The 20,789-nt window shown below is 44.4% G+C and overlaps 1 protein-coding gene across 2 annotated transcripts in view; it reads right to left on the reverse strand.

Moving 5' to 3' along the window:
• Positions 1-20,789, reverse strand: part of smg1 (SMG1 nonsense mediated mRNA decay associated PI3K related kinase) — a 474,356-nt gene that overhangs the window by 176,609 nt on the left and 276,958 nt on the right. For both annotated transcript variants that reach the window (XM_084329910.1, XM_084329909.1), the window contains exons 37-39: positions 14,009-14,247; positions 12,784-12,938; positions 9,596-9,818 (exon numbers count right to left, since the gene is read on the reverse strand). In XM_084329910.1, the coding sequence (XP_084186036.1) occupies positions 9,596-9,818; positions 12,784-12,938; positions 14,009-14,247 (617 nt within the window). The remainder of the gene's footprint in view (positions 1-9,595; positions 9,819-12,783; positions 12,939-14,008; positions 14,248-20,789) is intronic.

The following is a 20,789-nucleotide window of genomic DNA, read 5'->3' on the forward strand; positions in this document are numbered from 1 at the left end:
CTAGGTAGCCAGCAGGCTGAATGCTCCGCGACGCTGGTTGAAGTGGGTCTAGGTAGCCAGCAGGCTGAATGCTCCGCGACGCTGGTTGAAGTGGGTCTAGGTAGCCAGCAGGCTGAATGCTCCGCGACGCTCCGGTTGCTAACGCTAGCTAGCGAGAGCTAACGCCTGGCCCCGGCTGGTGCCAACTAGCTAGCGATCGCTCCCGAGAGCTAACGCCGGTCTGTCTGTCGAAGACCGAGGGAACCGCGTCCGGCTTCAGCTGATTAGTGGTCTTCTGGACAAACATCCCACCCCAACAACATAATCCGAGGCAATGAAGTGTTCGCTGCAGATCCTCCTTCCCTGTCCAACAGGCTGGTCGCGCCGTCTGGGTGCAGGCAGCCCGAGCCAACATGTCAACAACACTGTTTTTTTCACTGGTAGTTTGTGGAAATTAACCAACTTTCCTCTCTCTCACATGGTAAAATTAGTTTGAACAGCCAGGAGCAATACAAACAGAACCACCGCGGTCCCGTTGTTTTGTAGGCAACATTTTATTTGCTGACTGACCCATTCAATATAGGCAGCTAACCAGAGTGTATACACCCAAGCCACAGTATGACGTCAGCAACAAAATGGCCGCGCCCATAATGCTAAATGCTTCAGAAATGTACACAACAAATCGTTTTTTCTTAGAAACTGCTTATTTTTATAACGTGACTTCTTCTGTGGCTTATCTAAATACTAATGTGATGCTATGAATATGTATTTATCGCACTGCTTCATCTTCCCTTTAATATGTGCGTCGGCAGCCACCCTTAGCGCTTCGATATTGGATTCGATAGATTCTTTGATAGCATCTACTTTTTCGGTTATTTTTTCGGTTATTGTCTTCTCAATTCTTTTCATTTCCCGGATGATATGTTCTGTATCTGCGGAGGTGTTTATAGCGGTTGAGGAGGAGGCCATCTCGTCAATATCCTCTGCTGCTTTACGCACGTATCCCGCAGCCATAGACGGGTCCTCTGAACTTGGCTTTGGTTTTGGGTTTTCTTTCTTCGGTGACATCACGAATCTTTCAGTCAATATAGTTAGTTGATAATCTCAGTTGATATGAGTCAAGTTTTAAATGCATTGGTGGTATATAAATATGTTTTTAAAACGAAAATAAAAAAAACGGGTGAGCAGCTCTGTCACATGCGACTTACTCCATAGACGGGCTATTCCGGAAGTCTTTTTTTATGCGTTTTTATGATCGTTATTTCCTTTATTCGCTATTGGCATTCATAATTCATCCAGCAAGGCTCCGGGAGACTTTGGACTCTGTTGGATATTGCAACAGCTCAATACCACCGCCTGGTGGATTTCGGGCGAGTTGCACTACACTCTCAACCGGATGGTGCGTTCTGTGCATCGGGGAAAATGTTCCGGGCAGAGCTCTCTTGTTATGTGGATCCAGACAAACACTCTAGTCTAGTGCATTGGATCGCTTTCGAGACGCAAGAATCAATATGCTTTCAGCGTTTATTGCGTCGTACAAACGGAAAATGGATCTAGCAGATGGAAGTAAAAAAATTGGAATATTTTTTCTCAGGAATCAGGAAGTATCGGGGGCAGCGTGAGCCTCCCACGCGTTACTCCTCGCCACTGAGAGATCGTGCTGTACAGGTGAAAAGATGCAACGGCTGCCTCCTCGTGTACCGGATGGGACACGTGATGCAAGGCTTCGTCCACATTGCAGCCGACCAGTGGGAGGCATGGTCTAGCAACGTTGGAGACAGGGGAGGGAAGAATTGGATAATACGAAATTGGGATGAGAGAAAAGAAAAATGGGGAAAAAAAGTAGAAAAAACAAAGAAAAAGTTGATTTAATAAAAAAGAAAGACTCATTTAATCAGATTAATCACTTTATTCAAATTGAGGATTTAGTTTGAGGATATTTATATATATATAAAGAAAGTTATTTCTTTATTTTTTATTAAAAACAAAGGTTCGAACATTCGTTCGACTAACCCTGACGAAGTTTGAATCCCAAAAACAGGCTTCGGGGACAGCCTTACAACATAGTACAGTGAAATGTAGTTCTGGGAAAAGTTCAGGGTAATGTTGGTCGAAACATGGCTTAATATGTACATACACTAGAACACCGAAGGACAATTCTCTCTGATCAAATCTTCATGATCATGATTAAATGAACAAACCAATGTTCCCTGCATACTCTTTTGCCATATTGGTCCTCACATTGAACAGGAATGTGCAACAGACCGCTCAATGAACTGGCAAACCAAATTTGTCTTATTTTTTTTATTTGATTTATTTATTTCCAAACAATGGGAAGTGGCGGCCTAAAGGTTAGAGAAGCAGGTGTGACCGGAAGGTCGCCGGTTCGATCCCCCGGACCGGCAGGAAAAATGTGGGCTGGGGAAGTGAATTAATAACTCTCTCCCATACCCTTAACACCAACCGCTGAAGTGCCCTTGAGCAAGGCACTTAACCCCCAACTGTTCCAGTGGAGTTGCTCAGTGGCCAACGGTGTCAGACTGTGGTTGTACTGGGCAGCTCCCAGGTGTGAATGGAACGGTGTGAATGTGAAGCAGGGCGTAGCTGAAAAAGAGCATCTGTGCTCAGCGAACCTACCCTGGGTAAATAAAGGTTACAACTAGGGGTGTAACGATGCATTGATTAATCGAAATGCATATTCTAATGTAGTGGGCACTTACATGGACGGGACATTGTTACAAAGGGTCAGATTAAACCGAATATATATATTTATTGCTCGAGATCCCTTGTATAATATTTGTATATCGTTTGATATCCCTTGTATATTATTTGTATATATACACGGAATATCCCTTTACCTGGGTACAAACCAGAGTAATATTCGCTCTCCTATTGGACAGCGACCCCTAGGCGCCAACGACCAAGCCCCCAACGGCAAGTTCAAAGGCAACTCCGGGCATGTCTCAACATGTCCAGAGTCTGCGCAGTAATACGAGACAGAACTGAGGTTGGCACTAGATAATTCACCTTACGTATAAATACGGCGCAGGTGGAAACAGCAGCAATTCGTTCATTACTAGTAAAGCCTTCACCACGAGACAACGTGCAGTGAAGTGAGCAACTTTGCCTCTAAATAGAGCCTTGAGAACCGCGTGCGAATAGATCGCTAAAGTGTCAGAGTTTAACGCAGTAACGTTGAGTTCGACTTATTCTAATGTGAAGTAATAGTCTATCATTTATAGTGTATCGTGTGGCTACAGTTCTTCAGTGACCAGCATTACCACCGGTTCGTCGTGTATATAGCTAGTGCACTTATCCAGGCTGGGCGGCCTAAACTCGTGCCCCCACCCGAGGAGTCCTAGACGAGAACCGTTGGATATGTACACCGGAGAACCTACACCGGCGACTGCAGAACCATTTCTGGTTGGATTATATTGCTTTGGGACCGTGACTGCTGGAGCAGAGAACCGTCGACCCCACTGTCGTTTGGGATCTACCCCCCGTGAGGATCATCACTCGAGCCCGCCTCTAGGAAGAGGCTGGCTAGCTGTCTTCCATGCTGTCGAGCATACTTGATTATAGCTGTTGCTTTGTCTACTGATCAAGGGAGTACATGCACTGGCTCCTGTATCTGGAGCCTCGTTATTCCTCGTTGACCCAGACTTTGTACCCGAATATTCCTCTACCCCTGCCGGCCTTACACCCGGAGGGAACCCCCCAGTGTCTCCAGCTGGTACTAGTGTGCCCTATGTAATTGCTATACCACAGGTGGCGTCAGTTTAGACCCATCCTAGTATTCATACTATTCTCATTGACTTACGCTCTTGACTTACTTTACGTGTATTCTTCGCCATACAAGCGCGAGCCTAATTCTCAATCTGTAACCTAACGTTGCTTAATAATAATAAATACCCTTCAAATAGTACTTTACGTGTCAATGCCGTATTCTTGTGTGGGTGTTCACCATATATATTCATGTACTGTATGGCCAGTAATTAAAGTACATAACTAGTAGTGGTTTAATATATCATACTCTTTAATACAGTCAGGGAATTGTACCCCTCAGTTACAGGACATAATCCACCTACACTGTCACTTTAAGGACACGGGGCATTGTGGGTAGCTAGAGCGGCCATATTAACGCTTGGCTTGGTTTGTTGTGGTATCCATGGCTATGCTGATAAATGATGCACACTGATGTGTGGTCAAAGAAACTTCACTCTTTGGTCGTGATTTCCCGTCTCCTACATTGGTGAACCTGACGTTCTTGGACGCTTTCAAGGACGATTGAACAATGGAGCAAGCAGTCGCACTGAAGTTTGTGGAAGCAGCAGTCGCGCTGAAATTGCCAGAGTTCTGGGAAACGCAAGCTACTGCATGGTTTGTGCAGGCGTAGGCGCAGTTTGCAATAAAGAAAATAACGGAGGATGACACCAAGTACTATCACGTTGTCGCTGTGCTGGGGACTAACACGGCAGCCAGAGTGGTGAGTCTACTCACAAACCCTCCGGCGCACGACAAATATGGCACGCTGAAGGCACACTTGAAGTGTTTTGAACTGTCTGAGGTGGAACGAGCTAACCGGCTGTTTTCATTGCAAGGTCTGGGCGACAGTAAACCGTCCGAGCTTATGGATAGGATGTTGGCGTTGATGGGAGAGCATGAGCCCAACCACTTTCTCTTCAGACAGCTGTTCTTACGCCAGTTACCGGCTCAGGTAAGGGCCGCCTTGGCAAACAACAATAAATGACTGCCGTATGTTAGCCGCGGAGGCGGATAAGTTCTTTTTGGCCAGCCAGCAGCAACACTGTACGGCCGTGTTCTACCATGACCAACCCTCTCCCTCTCACCATGGGGATTATACCGTCGCTGCTGCGGTGGCAGCCCCTCGCCAGCGAGGGAGAGACACTGGCTGGTGTTTCTTTCACACCAAGTATGGAGCCAGGGCTAACCAATGGCGTCCCCCATGTACTTACAAGGGGCCGGGAAACGCCCGGGCCGGCGCTCAACAGTGGCCATGAGCGTTGGTGGGGCCGGCAGGCTACGGTTTATTCGGGACAACATCTCAGGCAGGCGTTTCATGTGCGACACAGGGGCACAGAGAAGCGTGCTGCCTGCGTCAAGGGTGGACACCCTGGCCGACGGGCATGGGCTCCCTATGGAAGCTGCCAATGGTACTACGATCCGCACGTATGGCAGTAGGCTAGGCAGGCTTTCATCACTGCTGATGTGTCTGTGCCCCTGCTGGGTGCTGATTTTCTGTGTGCTTATGGATTGTTGGTGGATGTCAGGAACAATCGCTTGATCGACGCCACCACCTTTTGTTCATTTGAATGTACTGTCGGGGCAGCGCCTCCTGTGGGTTTGTCTAACATGTTGTCTATTACAGATGAGTTTCACCAGCTGCTAGCCGAGTTCCCTGTCCTTACCCAGCCCACTTTCTCGTCCTCCACCAGTAAGCACGGTGTGGAGCATCACATCGCTACGGCAGGTGCGCCAGTCTACTCCTGGGCTCGGCGCCTAGATCCTGCCAAGCTGGCCGTTGCCAAGGCAGTTTTCCAACATGGAAAACCTGGGTATTATCCGTCGTTCTGACAGCCCATGGGCCTCACCCCTTCACATTGTCCCCAAGGCTGCCGGTGGGTGGCGCCCGTGTGGCGATTACCGCCGCCTTAACGAGGTAACCACACCGGACCGATACCCGGTTCCACATATTCAGGATTTTTCCACCCACCTGGCCCGGAAACTCATATTTTCAAAAATAGATTTAGTTCGAGGTTACCACCAGGTGCCGGTCCACCCAGCGGACATCCCTAAGACAGCGGTGATTACTCCCTTTGGTTTGTTTGAGTTCTTGCGCATGCCATTTGGGCTTAAAAACGCAGCACAGACATTCCAGCGCTTGATGGACTCTGTGTTACGGGACCTGCCTTTTTTGTTTGTCTACCTAGATGACATCTTAGTCGCCAGTACCACAAAGGCAGAGCACTTGTCCCATCTCAGGACCCTTTTCCACCGAGCATGGGCTCATAGTTAACCCAGCTAAATGTCAGTTTGGGCTGTCTAGGATCGATTTCCTCTGGCACCACGTCACCAAAGATGGGGCAGTTCCCCTCCCATCTAAGGTTGACGCCATAGCAAATTTTCCACCGCCACCCACCATCAAGGCTCTGCAAGAGTTCCTTGGCATGGTACATTTTTACCATCGGTTTGTCCCCCGGGCTGCTCAGCTAATGCGACCTCTGTACGAGGCTCTCAGGGGTAAAATCGCCAAACATGTGGTGGACTGGACGGACGAGAGACGCAAGGCGTTTGTCGATACTAAAACCGCCCTGGCCAATGCAACCAGGCTGGCACACCCACTTCCCAACACCCCTGTTGCCATCACCACTGATGCTTCAGACTTTGCTGTTGGAGCGGTTTACGAACAGTGGGTGAGTGGGGCTTGGCAGCCACTGGCGTTTTTTTAGCCGACAGCTTCGTCCTAATGAGTGCAAATATAGGACTTTTGATAGGGAGCTCCTCGCCCTCTATCTGGCCGTGCGGCATTTCCGTTCCCTGCTGGAGGCTCGTTCGTTCACGGCATTTGTAGACCACAAGCCACTCACTTTTGCTATGGCTAAAGTAAGTGAGCCATGGTCTGCCCGTCAGCAGAGGCACCTGTCATATATCTCAGAGTTTACCACGGATATTCAGCACGTCGCAGGCAGGGACAATCTAGTGGCAGACTGTCTCTCTCGGGCCTTGGTCGGGGCCGTCCATGTTGGTTTGGACAATGCACGCATGGCCTCAGACCAGGTTTCTGACCTGGATGTTCAGGCCTACAGGACGGCCATCACAGCACTCAGGCTGGAGGATGTGGCATTTAATGAGGCTAACGGCACGCTCCTGTGCGACGTTTCCACGGGACGGCCGCGACCGGTGGTGCCCAGCAGTTGGAGACATCATGTTTTTGACATCATACATGGTCTCTCTCACCCCGGAAACAGGGCGTCTCAAAAAAAGGTGGCAGCCAAGTTCATTTGGCACGGGCTGAAAAAGGATGTGAGCGGGTGGGTTAAGACCTGTGTGATGTGCCAGCGCGCTAAGGTACACCGCCACATTAAAGCTCTTTTGGCCCAGTTCTCCGTGCCCGAAAGGAGGTTTGACCATGTGAATGTGGACCTGGTGGGTCCATTGCCCCCATCGCATGGTTTCACATACCTCCTCACGATGGTGGACAGAACCACTCGGTGGCCAGAGGCCGTTCCGCTGTCATCCACAACGTCCACTGATGTGGCTCGGGCGTTTATATATACGTGGGTGGCCCGGTTCGGTGCTCCGTCTGACCTTTCGTCGGACCGCGGACCTCAGTTCACCTCTGAGCTTTGGTCAGAGATTGCCAGAAACTTAGGCGTGAGACTGCACCGCACTACCGCTTATCACCCGCAGGCTAACGGTTTGTGTGAGCGGTTTCACCGGTCCATGAAGGCCGCTCTCCGAGCTACCCTTAGCGATGGTAGTTGGGTCGACAGGCTCCCTTGGGTCATGTTGGGTCTCAGGACCGCCCCCAAGGAGGATCTCCAGTCATCGTCGGCTGAGCTGGTCTATGGCCAACCGCTGAGGGTCCCCAGGGAGTTTTTACCTGACACCACAGACCCCTGGTCTGCGACCCAGCAGCGCGTTTCAAACTTGGAGAACGCTAGGGCTTTTGTGCCGGTCCCCACCTCGCAGCATGGTTTGCCACAGACTCGTGTTCCACCCGGCCTCCAGGCGACGGAATATGTGTTTATACGGCACGATGCCCACCGTGGGTCCTTTCAACCTCCCTACGATGGCCTGTTTTGGGTCCTACAGATGGGAAGTAAGACCTTCGTGGTGGACATTGGCGGTAAACCGGAACATGTCTCGGTGGACCGGCTTAAGCCAGCTCACTTGGATGTGGATCACCCCGTGGCACTCGCTCAGCCCCCGCGGCGGGGGCGACCTCCCTGTGTTAAACCTCGTCACCCTAAATCACTTTTTGAAAATATGAGTCCCTCACCGCCCAATAGGCACCTTGCCCTCCCCGCCACTGCAAGGCCCCAGGGGGTCCCACGGTAGCTCATATACCGGCTCCAGTTGTTCGGAGCCGTTATGGTCGGGAGGTCCGTCTACCGACCCGTTTTGTGAGTTAGTAGGGTGAATTCTGGGGGGACATATGTAGTGGGCACTTACATGGACACTTACCTGGACAGGACATAATCCACCTACACTGTCACTTTAAGGACACGGGGCATTGTGGGTAGCTAGAGCGGCCATATTAACGCTTGGCTTGGTTTGTTGTGGTATCCATGGCTATGCTAATAAATGATGCACACTGATGTGTGGTCAAAGAAACTTCACTCTCTTTGGTCGTGATTTCCCGTCTCCTACACTAATGTGACGATTCAACTGCAGCGATTTGAAAATGTTAGAATCGATTATAATCTAAATTAATCGATTTATTATTATTATTATTATTATTATTATTATTATTATTATTATTATTATTATTATTATTATTATTATTATTATTATTATTATTATTATATGTATATTTTTGTGTGTGTATTGTTTTTATTGACCTATAGTCCATTCATGCTGAGTGAATCAGTTCCCCCAGCCACATTTGTGTATTCAAAATGTTTTGGGGAATTAACTGATAGAAAATGTATAGAACATTTATCAAATCGAATCGTAGTCAAATGAAGAGATTTCATGATGCATTGAATCGTTGCCTGAATAATCGTAATCGAAATTAATCGTTGTGAGGTTGCATCATTACACCCCTAGTTACAACAATAGAAGATTTCCAAAACAAGGCTCAGAGTAGATTGTTGATCTTCTTGTAATAGACAATAGTGATCTTTAAATTCTTAACCTGAAAAAACATCATCTGCTTAGCTTATACAATCTTGTTATAAGTAAGATTAGCTGGAAAATATAATGCTTTTGTACATAGATCACTAGATTTATAAATGTTTTAATGCCTAGCTCAAAAAAAACAACAATGCCAAATTAAATGCTGCGAGTACTCGACCATTCAGAATGTTCAGCGATGCAAGCCCCACCCTCAGAGCAGGGTAGTTCTGGGGGGTAAAATAAAGTCCCGGAACTTCTGCTTAGACCCTAGTCCCTGTGGTAGAAACGCACTCAGTCCCTCAAAATGTCCCTAATTTCCGTGGAAAAGTTCATACGGTGGAAATGGGTCTTTACGGCTCATTCACGTCTAAATCAGACAATACGGCTCATTCACATCTAATCAGACAATACGTTTCCCCTTCTTATGAATGGGGGTAGTTGCTTCTTTTGAATGGGGGGTAGTTGCTTCTTTTTAATGGGGTAGTTGCGTTGAGCTCTGGCTGTCGTTACCCCATGCGGTTGCCAGGGGGAAAAATGGAGCGGTGTTCCGCAAGAAAGTTTTGCCATAACTCTGCCATAACACAACCCCTCTCCATGCTGCAGTGGCCAATTGATCACAGCTGACAGCATAATGTCCCATCCACACCAACCGTAGAAAAGAATGAGCCCTTAGAATCAATTTCCCAATAAAAAAAATAAAAAATAAATACTTTGTTCCATCAATATCATGCTGCCTACACAGATACACACACACCTGTTTGAAGGGCAGCCAGCTGCTAGCCGGGTTAGCGGGGTTATGGGGGCTCCTCAGTCTCTCCAGGGCAGAGGTAAGGGCGTCTCCGTAGGTCTGTTGGAACCAGGTCTCGTGGGGCGTCTCGGCCGGAGCCGCCGTGATGCTGCGGACGTGGTCCAGAGCGAACACCACCGGCCTCATCAGAGCAGAGTGTTTCTCCCGCATGATGGCAATCTTCTCATCCCTGAGAGGCACGGCAGCGACAACATCAGATACATTTAGTTTAAAGGCGGATGGATTTTACAGCCGTCTGTTGGCGTCACGCTGTGTTATTGTCCATCAACCAACACATTGGTCGAAAGCTAAAATGGCCACCGTTTGATTGACACACCGCTTGACCCATTACGTGCTTCCAATCTCTGTTTATAAGACCAAACGAGCGTCAGTTTTTAAAAAGTTACCCCCTCCGGTTTCGCCTCTCAATGACCAGACAAATCACCACGGACGCTGAAAATCTTTGAACGTTTGTGTAGCCAATGAAATTCTGAAAAGAATGACATCTTACTTGAGTTGGCTTTCCGAGACCGAGAAGCGGTAAAAACTTACCGTACGCATGAGAATGAATGTGCACCTCTCTCTTCGGAGCAGAGGTTGTGCTGATTTGTTGTTGTCGCTCCTCTGAGGGTTGAGGGTTTGTTTGCGTATGTGTGAGAAGGGGTGGGGGTGGTGTATGTGTATGTGACAAGAGATTAGTAGGGGAGGGGGAGAGGGGACTGAGGTAGTGTTGACTCCTCTCACTCCATTTTGAAAAAGCGCCTAAACATACCATTACATAAAGATGTGTAAAACTAATTTTCTTTGTGATATTGTTATCGACTTTGGACATGTTCTAGGTAAGACTTCAAGCTATGGCCCCAGCAGTATTCTCAGCTAACAACTATAGAGTAGATAGATCTGCAGGCATTCAATTATTTATTAACGAAAATGAAAACGTTCAGTGGGTTCAAACCTCTGTAACTCTGACAATAGCACTCCAATAGCACACCAGAAAGAGTGTTACCTTTCAAAAGAGGCCAGACTTGTGCATCTGCTTCCAGAATAGTGTCCAAATTACTTTCAGTATGCAATCGACAGGCGTTTTATGCAAAGTTTGCACTTTGGGGATGTCTATGGTAGCCTGCAAATGCTAGATACCCTGCTTGCTAGCGAGCAAAATTATATTTTAAGTTGCAGGAAATTACAGCAAGGCTTTCTTTATTGCAATTTATTTTGCCACCCAGTAAGGGTGGCCAACCAGTCAGAAACTAAGAGCCACAAAAATTACTGTGGTACCACAAAGAGCCACACCATATATACCAGAATTTCTCAACTTTTTTTTCAGTCACGGCACCCTTCATGTGTTTATAGGTCCCACCCTCTGGCCTCTGATGTTGCTAATGTCTTTTTTATTTGGGCCTCACACCCTCTTAAGCCCGAGCGGTCCGGTACTGGACTGCAAATGATATCAGGCCATAAATCCAGCTCTACAGAATGTATGAATTAATGTTGCGTTTTCTTTTCAAATGTAGTCAAGAGTAAAGACCCTAATCCTGTCAAAACAGCAGTCAAAGTGTATATTTTCAGCATTACATTTGTTTACCAATGATTGTAACTGTTATTAGTGAAATATATGATTATAGAAATCTCAGGGCATTGAGTCGGAAACCGGCGCATATTGACGGGAGGAAGTGGCGCAGCCAAAAGTGAGTGTAGTCTTTTGAAGGAAGAGACCCAGGGCTTTTGATGGACTTTCGAATTTCGAAAAACGACCCTACCCAGCTCACGCCAGCCCCCGTCAATCATCTGACTTCTGGATTAACTTTTTTTTTTATTTCTCTTATTTTTCGGGGTTATCTCCCACAAACCTGAACGTTATTGCCATAATACAGAACACAGTTAGTTTATCTACCTTTCTGTAAACGTCTAGCAAAAAACAGCGTTGCAATCTGATGAAACATTTTGGAGAAATTACATTATAAGAAAGTAACTGTACTTGTGAATCACACCTGGTGATACTAAATCCAGATTGAATTCTGCCATTGGAAAGGGGAGATTTTGCCCGATCCATAGATGTGCGGCATGGCCATAATAAGGTAATTTATAGGCCTGATATTCTATAATCATATTTCAAATTGCATGTGTCCGGATGGCAGAATTCAGTACTGTATCTACAAAACCTTCTGTTTAATCATCTTCCCTTTATTAATTTGCTTAGATTTTTCAGGTCTGGTCAATTTTAGCATGGTGTTATTCACAGTCAAAGATAAAAAAAATATATATATAATTGATATTCTCCTTTGGTTCATTACAATTTACTTAAGCCTACCAAGAACATGCAAATGAACCATTTAAAAAAAAAAGTCTGTAAATGTTTATTCTATGTCTTATGGAATGAATGACAAAAATATATACCGTACTTTTCGGACTATAAGCCTTATATAACGGTGCGGCTTATATGTGGACAAAACCCGAAAATCGAAATATTGCTTTTTTTACTGCATTGAAATGTTATTCATCCCTTATTTGCTAAACTTAATACAACTTGTAAATGAGTTAATTATTGTTATTTGTCCGACAGTATTGTGTCCCAATGGGAGTCATTCTCTGTAGAGGTGGGAGTCATTCTCTGTAGAGGTGGGAACTTAAAGCTCAATATAAGAACGGCCATGCACCACCACCCACAGAATCGAGAAAGAGCAATCAATCTGTCGATCCTTTCCGTGTCCGGGCCGGGTGAGGTTTCCCGTGTTGAGTCAAATTAAGCCACAGGCTCCACTCCTTACATATGGTAATTAAACATTAAAACACATGCGGCTTATAGTCCAGTGCGGCTTTACGGCTTATATATGTACAAATCATTCAATTTAGCTGCTGCGGCTTATAGTCGGGTGCGGCTTATAGTGCGAAAAGTACGGTATATTATAATTATTTAATTTTTTAATGGAGGGAGGAGCCACACATTGGCGGGCAGAGCCGCATGCGGCTCGCGAGCGGCGGGTTGGCCACCCCAACCCCCTAAGCACCAACTTATTTGAAAATCCTGGGGATCCTGCAATTACTTCACATTGGAATAAAATGTACGGGGTAAATTAAATTAAAATGCTTCAAATTCAGATGTCAGTGACACAACCACCTCCATTGGACGCAGACCCTCTCTGCGTACGACTCACTTGCGCAGGGTGTTGTTGTTCTGGACCCTCTTGACCTCGTCCTCCAGCTGCTGGATGCGTCTCAGGACGTGCATGTGTTGCTGCTGCAATACCCCTAGCCACAGCTCGTCCCACAGCAAGGTCACCCTGCGCAGCTCCCCGACCAGCAGCTGCACCTGAGGGGAGACACAAGGGAAAAGGGTGGTGTTACCGCTTGGTTAGAAAGGGATACTGTGACATTTTGAGTTTGGATTTTCGACCAGCAGCTGCACCTGAGGGGAGACACAAGGGAAAAGGGTGGTGTTACCGCTTGGTTAGAAAGGGATACTGTGACATTTTGAGTTTGGATTTTGTGATTTTTCTTCACTTGTCGCAAATTGAGTGAAGCTACTATGTGTACATTTAGTAGGGGTGGGTGGGGACTGGGGGTCGATAAAGCGCTACATTGCATGCCGATGTTATATCGATACAGTAATGCCAAGTATCTATATACAAATAATAATATTAAAAAAAAATTAAGTTAAATAATCTGTAGAATCTATGGAGCAGCCCCAGATCTTCCCAGTGACATCATTGACTGGATGGTTCACTCTATGATTTCCAGCTTTAGATTGGATTCAAATGTATCGTCATTACACAACACAAATACAGTACAATGAGAATAAGTTGGCATCTAACCAGAGTGCAAATGTAACCGTAAAGTACAATAATAATATTCAATGTACAGGTGATTAAACTGGAATGTATATAAATGAGTACTACTGAGTAATAGTGCTAATCAGATGTATGTACGGTGTTATAGTATTATTATGTACAGTGATACAGGTATAAAGACACTATGAAAATAAGTCATACTGGCCAGCGGTATAACTAGTAAGAGTAGGTAAGGGATATGTACAGATATTGATATAGTATCTACAGATATGTAAAATGATATATGCAGGTATTAGGAGAGAACCTTTTCAGGCTATTTAACTTGATTAATGATTGAGGGCTTTTGACTTCACATATTCATCATTTCAAAAAAATAAAGAGATTATAAACATGACAATGTATTTGTATATTTTTTCCTGACGTGACCCCCTCCAGAAATAAATCGAAATGGAAAAACTAGAGACCTAGGGAAGAGAACAAGAATCCATGACACGGTTCAACATTTTAATAAATTGTATAGATTTTTTCTTTTTTAATTCTCGATTCTGTATGGAGATGGTACCACCCATAAGCAACTTGGTCAACTCTGTACCTGCAGCACCATGGTGGGGTTGGCGGAGGACAGCTTGTCTACTATCTTGCTGTAGCAGTCCTGCATCATGGCTTGGTCCTGACTGGAGCACAGAGCAGGCAGCTCCTCTCCTCCTCTACCGTTGCTCTCCTGGGAGGCCGGCTGGCTGCCTGCCTGCTCCTCGTCATCCTCGTCATCGCCCAGGTCCTCCCCTTGCATGCTTCCCAGGAGGGTGGGCAGGGCAGACGGCAGCTTGCTCCCTGGAGAGGGGGGAGGTCGAGGCAGGAGGTGATATAGTGATTTATGCCACCAAATGTAAGCATTCCAGTATGTTATTCATATTCAACAACTTAATTAGTACAGCACCTTTCATACAAGAATTGCGGCCCAAAGTGCTTTACAGCAGTAACATAGACATAAAATTAGCATAAAATAGACAGAATAAAAGCATCATAAACAATAAAACCAGAAATAGCATAAAATAGCAGCATAAACGACAACAAAATATCTCATTTACAATAAAAGAATCACAGTGTGGCTGTAGTGCAAAGTGGCAGACATATAATAAGGCCAAGGTGAAGAGATACCTTTTTAGCTTACTTTTGAAAATGTGAGCTAGCCTCCCTTATGTCCATAGGTAAAATGTTCCATAGCTTTGGAAAATAATTAGCAATCCCTGATTTTCTTTTGGCTGCTTTAAACACGAGGTACTAATTATCTATTTATTATTAAATGTATTATCCATTTATTACAAAATTATTTGCACTACATCCATACCTTATTTGCTTTTTTTAAATGGGTTTTTTTGTGCTTTGATGGCCAGTAACGGCATTCGCGTTGAACACTAATATCATAAGAAAGCTTAATATCTTTAGAAACATTTGTGTTAAATTGTATCTCTCCGTCAAAATTTTAAGTGTATATCTCCATAGCATAAGGACAGTGCGCAATAGGCATATAATAAAGACTTTGCTCCCCTTCGCGTAATTCACTCACACGTTGAGGTTTGTTCGACCTGTGAGATATAAACATGACATTCCAGTCAATGCTTGTAAAGGAAAAGAAAATGTGCTTCCTTTGTCGGCGGCTGGTGTGAGCTGGGTAGTGTAGTGTTATGAAATGTAGACATCCATCGAAAGCCCTGGGTCTCCTCTTTCTCTGGACTACATCGATTTCATGAGTGCTTCCTGTTCTCGCATCTAAATCAAACGTTTTCCGATGCAATGTGTGGAGATTTTTTACAAGCTCATATTTAGCTAATAACACTTAAAATATTTGCTAAACAAACGTAGTGCTTAAAATATACACTTTGACTGCTGTTTTGATAGGGTTAGGGTCTTTACTCTAGGCTACATTTAAAAAAGAAACACAACATCACTTAATACAGATTGTATTGACAACTATTTGTGCAACGTTAAAAACAGGTTAAGCCATATAACATGGGTTTTTTAAGCCGAATAACGTACTTATCATTAGGGCTGTACCGAATGTCATTTTTTAACATTCGAAGCTTCGAATGTCTATAAAAAAAATGTAAAAAAATATATATATATATATTTTGTAATAATTTTTTTTTTACTGAATCCTCAATTTGAATAAAGTGATTAATCTGATTAAATTAGTATTTTTCTTTTATTAAATCAACTTTATTTAATGAATATAACTCATCAGTTTCGTCAACATAAATAATCCAATAAGGGCACGGTTGGTATGAAAGTGATGGTGACGTCTTATAGTATAATATTATAATATTAGTGTAGCCTAATCTTTAACTGGAACTGTGAATAAAACCCCGAGCTTCGAAGCATTCGGTACAGCCCTACTTATCATTAAAAAACGCACACACAAAAACACGACTTGTCGATAGATGCCCATGACATGTTGACTAGCAAGAAATTCACATCCCTAGTATACACAACATTCCTGTGGGTGCTCTCTCAGTGTAATCTATACCATCTCTCCCAATTCAGCGTCAATGGAGTAGCTAGAGACTTTATACATGATGACATCACCAGATTGAGTTTTAGTCGTCTTACACCATATGAATACCATGTATGATTTATTTTCCAAGATCTTTTTCAGTTCCCCAATGACAACTGTTGGCGTTACATTTTTTTCTGCCTTTTTCTTGACAGGCTCCTATCACAAGCGTTGCTTTTCTCAGTCAAGCTAAAAGAGAGGGTGGAGTTTGAAATAGGTCAGTTGTGCTGTAGCCATCTGATTGTCAATTGAGTGTATATAGAACTGAAATACCAAGAGTTCTAAACCTCTATGGTTGAGTAGAGGATGTGGTAATGGAAGTAAATACCAGCGTTCTGGGCCTCTAGGGCCCCCACAGCAGCACCAGACACAGACGAATACAATTACCTGGAACTTGACGACATCAATACCACAGCAAATAAAAACGGACTACACATTTTTCACCTGAATGTAAACAGCATAAAGCATAAGCTGGATGAAATAAGAAACCTGTTTATGAGCGGTAAGGTAGACATAATATACTTTACTGAAACTAAACTTGACCCATCTGTAACAGACCCTGAAATAGAGTTAGAGAACTATACTATAGTCCGTAATGACAGAAACCAGTATGGAGGTGGTGTTTGTATGTACATGCATAAGGACACCAAATTCATTACCCGTACTGACCTTCATCATGAGACAATTGAAACCGTATGGGTGGAAATTTTATTTGAAAGGGCAAAATCTGTTCTAGTCGGCACAATATACAGACCGCCAGATCAAACTGGCTTTTATGATACTCTGGATGTGTGCTTAGCTGGAGCTGAGGATGCGGAAAAAAATCTTATTGGGGATTGGAACACGGATATGCAACAAAAAGATGCACCAGTCTTCAAATCCTTCAATAGGTTTTGTGATCTGCACGGCCTCAGCCAGCTAATCACCCAACCCACAAGGATATGTGAATCAACTCAGACTACCATTGACCTCATACTGACCTCTGACAAGTCCAAGATCTCCAATAAAGGGGTTATAGCATGTGGGTGAAGTGATCATTATATGATATTCTGTACCCGCAAAAAGCTAAAACTAAAGGCTGGCTGTCACAACAGTCACATCTAGAGACCTCAAAACCTACTCTAGCGAGGCCTTTAACCTTGAACTGGAGAGTCTGGACTGGTCAGATGAACTCAATGGTACACTGGTTGAAGAAACTTGGCTTGGCTTCAAAACCAAATTTTCATCAATACTAAACAACATGGCCCCCCTAAGAACCACCAGGGTAAAAAATCGCGCTGAGCCATGGATGCACACTGAAATACTGACCGCTATGAAAGCCAGAGACAAAAAATGCTGAGTTTCGTAAAAGCCAGTCAAAGCTTACCAAAAGCACGAGCAGTGAACTCCAAGACCACGTGACTGAACTCAAACTAGAAAGAAACAGACTAAGAAATGACGTAAACTCCATGATCAAAACTGCAAAAAAAAATGTCATCAATGACAAAACCGAGGAAAACAAAAATAAACCACATGAACTTTGGAAATTACTCAACAATCAACTAGGCTGCAGTAAAAAACTTAAAACCAGGTTCTCAAACATAAACATAAAGACGGACAACACGCTCATCACAGACAAGCTGGATGTAGCCAATTACTTAAACACTTTCTTCACAAACATAGCCACAACACTGGTAAACAAACTACCCTCCCACTCAGGGCAGTATGGGGTAGAACACATAGTAGCATACTACAAGAACCTAGGCGTCCACAAAGACGACTTCAAACTGGAAATGGTAACTACAGATGAGGTACTCAAAAAACTGAGCGCCCTCCAACCAAACAAGGCCACTGGCCATGACAACATCCCCTCCAAATTCCTCAGAGACTCAGCAGCAGCCATCACCCCAGTCATCACACACATAATAAACCTCTCCATAAAACAGGGACACGTCCCCAAGGACTTCAAAATTGCGAGAGTAACACCCCTGCACAAAAAGGGCAGCAAATTAGACCCGGGCAACTACCGCCCTGTTTCTATCCTTACATCCATCTCGAAAGTCATGGAAAAAATAGTATACGAACAGATCGAAAAGTACCTCGCGGAAAAAAATCTAATCTACAAATTCCAATCTGGCTTCAGAACATCCCACTCCACTGACACATGCCTTCTCTACTTGAACGACCACATCAAACAAGAGGTGGACGCGGGCAAATACTGCGGCATGGTCATGCTGGACCTACAAAAGGCCTTCGACACTGTCAATCACACCATTCTGATTGACAAGCTAAAAGCAATTGGTTTTGATAGTTTATCAGTGAGCTGGATACAATCCTACCTGGAGGGGAGGGAACAGATGGTGGAGGTAAACGGTACCCTATCCCCCCCCCCTCACAGTGAGCTGTGGTGTTCCACAAGGAAGCATACTAGGACCGCTACTATTCCTAATTTATGTAAATGACATGTCGTCAGCTTGTGACTGCAACTTGTTCCTGTTTGCGGACGACTCAGCCCTGCTGGTCTCTGACAAGAACAAGTTACAGGTTGAAAAAGCCCTCAGCTCGGAACTAGGCAAACTCAGCAAGACCGACGGCTTCTCGGTGACAATATTATCACAAGGAAAGATGAAATTACCTACCTGGGTTCCATCCTAGTAAGGCTGAGCCCGAACCCTGTTTTTAGGGTTCGAACGTTCACCAGGGTTTATCGAACGAACGTTCGTTTTTATTTTTTATTTTTTAATAATTTTTTTTTCTTCATTTTTTTAATAATAATTTTTTTTTTTATTGTATTATTATAGATCCTACGGAGGGCGGCATTGCATAGTCTATTGGTGAAAAACATGTTGTTTACAGTGGTGGCTGTTCATGTAAACATGTAATTAAACAAAGCACTCAGAAGAAAATAAACAAGCTACTGAATCAAAGTATGATAAACAATAGCCCTTGCAGTCACGTAAGGGGCTAGATAAACAAATGCATTTGTTTTGTGGCATTAACCGAACGTTATATAGTTAGTGTTACACGTTCAATAACAGGTATTCACTCTTGGTCGACGGGGAGGGGAGCCGGGAGGAGAGGCGCACGCCTCGGCTCAACAGACCCGTCCACCGTCTACCTCGGAACGGCCGGGCTCCCAACACGCCTGCCGCCCGTCCGCCCTACCACCGTTCCGAGGTAGACGGTGGACGGCCTGCTGTTGTTTCCAACGCAACCACCTCCCGCCATGAAGCTCGCGCTCCGTGGCCGAAAAAGGATGGTATTCATTAATGATCCTTCTGCAGGTTCACCTGTTTGGCAGAATCACCTGTAAATCAAAATAGAGCTCTGGTTGAGAAATAGTATCCCGCTGCAGCCCGGCAGACCATACTGGTTGAGCCGAGCGCCTCGCATTCACATCACCTCAACCCCGTGCGCATCCTTTATTTTTTTTTCACCGAACGTTCGAACCTATTAATTAAAGTCCGAATGTCAGCGTAACGAACGAACGTTCGGGCTCAGCCTTACATCCTAGAGGCTAATCTTTCCTGTGACAAAATGGCATCCAATGTAATAAAAAAAGTCAACCAACGAACGCGATTCTTGTACCGGATCTCCTCTCTGGTAAACAAGAATACCCTGAAGACTCTAGCAGGAGCACTCATTCAAGGGTACTACGACTATGCTTGCACCTCATGGTACCAAAGCACCTCAAAGGCACTAAAAAACAAATTACTAACATCTCAAAACAAGCTAGTCAGACTACTGCTTGACCTGACTCCTAGAACCCACCTCACCCCTGCCCACTTTGACAACCTAGGATGGCTTAGAGTAGACGACATAGTACAGCAACTTGCAATGGGCCTGGTCTACAAGATACACTACGCGACCAAGGTACCCATGTACATGTCAAAATACTTCCCAAAGGTCAGTGAATACCACGATCACAACACCAGAGGGAGCTCCACAAATCATGTAAAACCCAGATTCGGCTCAAACAAGGGACTAAACACGTTTCGCAATTATGCCACATCAATGTGGAACGCCCTACCTAAAGCTGTAAAGCAGGGGTAGGCAACCCTAGGCACGCGTGCCTGCATAGGCATTTGCATAGGCACAGGGGGCAGCATAAAAAAAAAAAAAAAAAAATGAATATAATTTTTTTTTTTTTTGCTTTGAAATATTATAGTGAAATATTTTGCACTGTTGTCGCATTTATCTTGTTGAAATCCTCCCACAGGTTCTTTTTACTACAACATATTTAATTGAGACCCTTTATTTGTTTATTATTTCAATTTAGCTGGAAATACATTGCTACATCATTCAGTAACATTTGCAGAGCCTTATAACAAAAACATTATTATGGTCTCCATTGTGACCAGTGGGATTAATCAACAAATTGTATTATTTATCTTTCTATTTCATTGAACATTGCACATGTTAAAAGCCTTTTTTTTTTACTCAAATGTGAGTATTACAAAGTCAACTTGTGTTCTTAAAACAATGACAATAAACATAGTTTTATTAGGTTGAAATAATGTGGTTGTGTACTTATTTTTCTGTTAACTTATTATGGATTGAAAACTGAAAACCTTAATGCACAGTAACTCAATATTTTTAAGTTCTGGTAACTTATTATTATATTTTTTTTTACAGTGTAGTCTTGCGATCAATCAAAACTTATTTACACGATATACCTCACATTCACCCTCCATTCACATCCTGGTGTTCTCCATTAGGCCTGTAGGTGGAGCTATGACAGCACGTCGTACAGTACACACACCAATGGTGTGTGATGTGTCCAAAAATGAATGGGCAAATGTGAGTGAAATGGTCGCACTGTATGCAGCTGTTTGTCTGCATT

This window comes from Notolepis coatsorum (genome assembly GCF_963971535.1).
Source record: "Notolepis coatsorum genome assembly, chromosome: 14".
Taxonomy (NCBI): Eukaryota; Metazoa; Chordata; class Actinopteri; order Aulopiformes; family Paralepididae; genus Notolepis; species Notolepis coatsorum.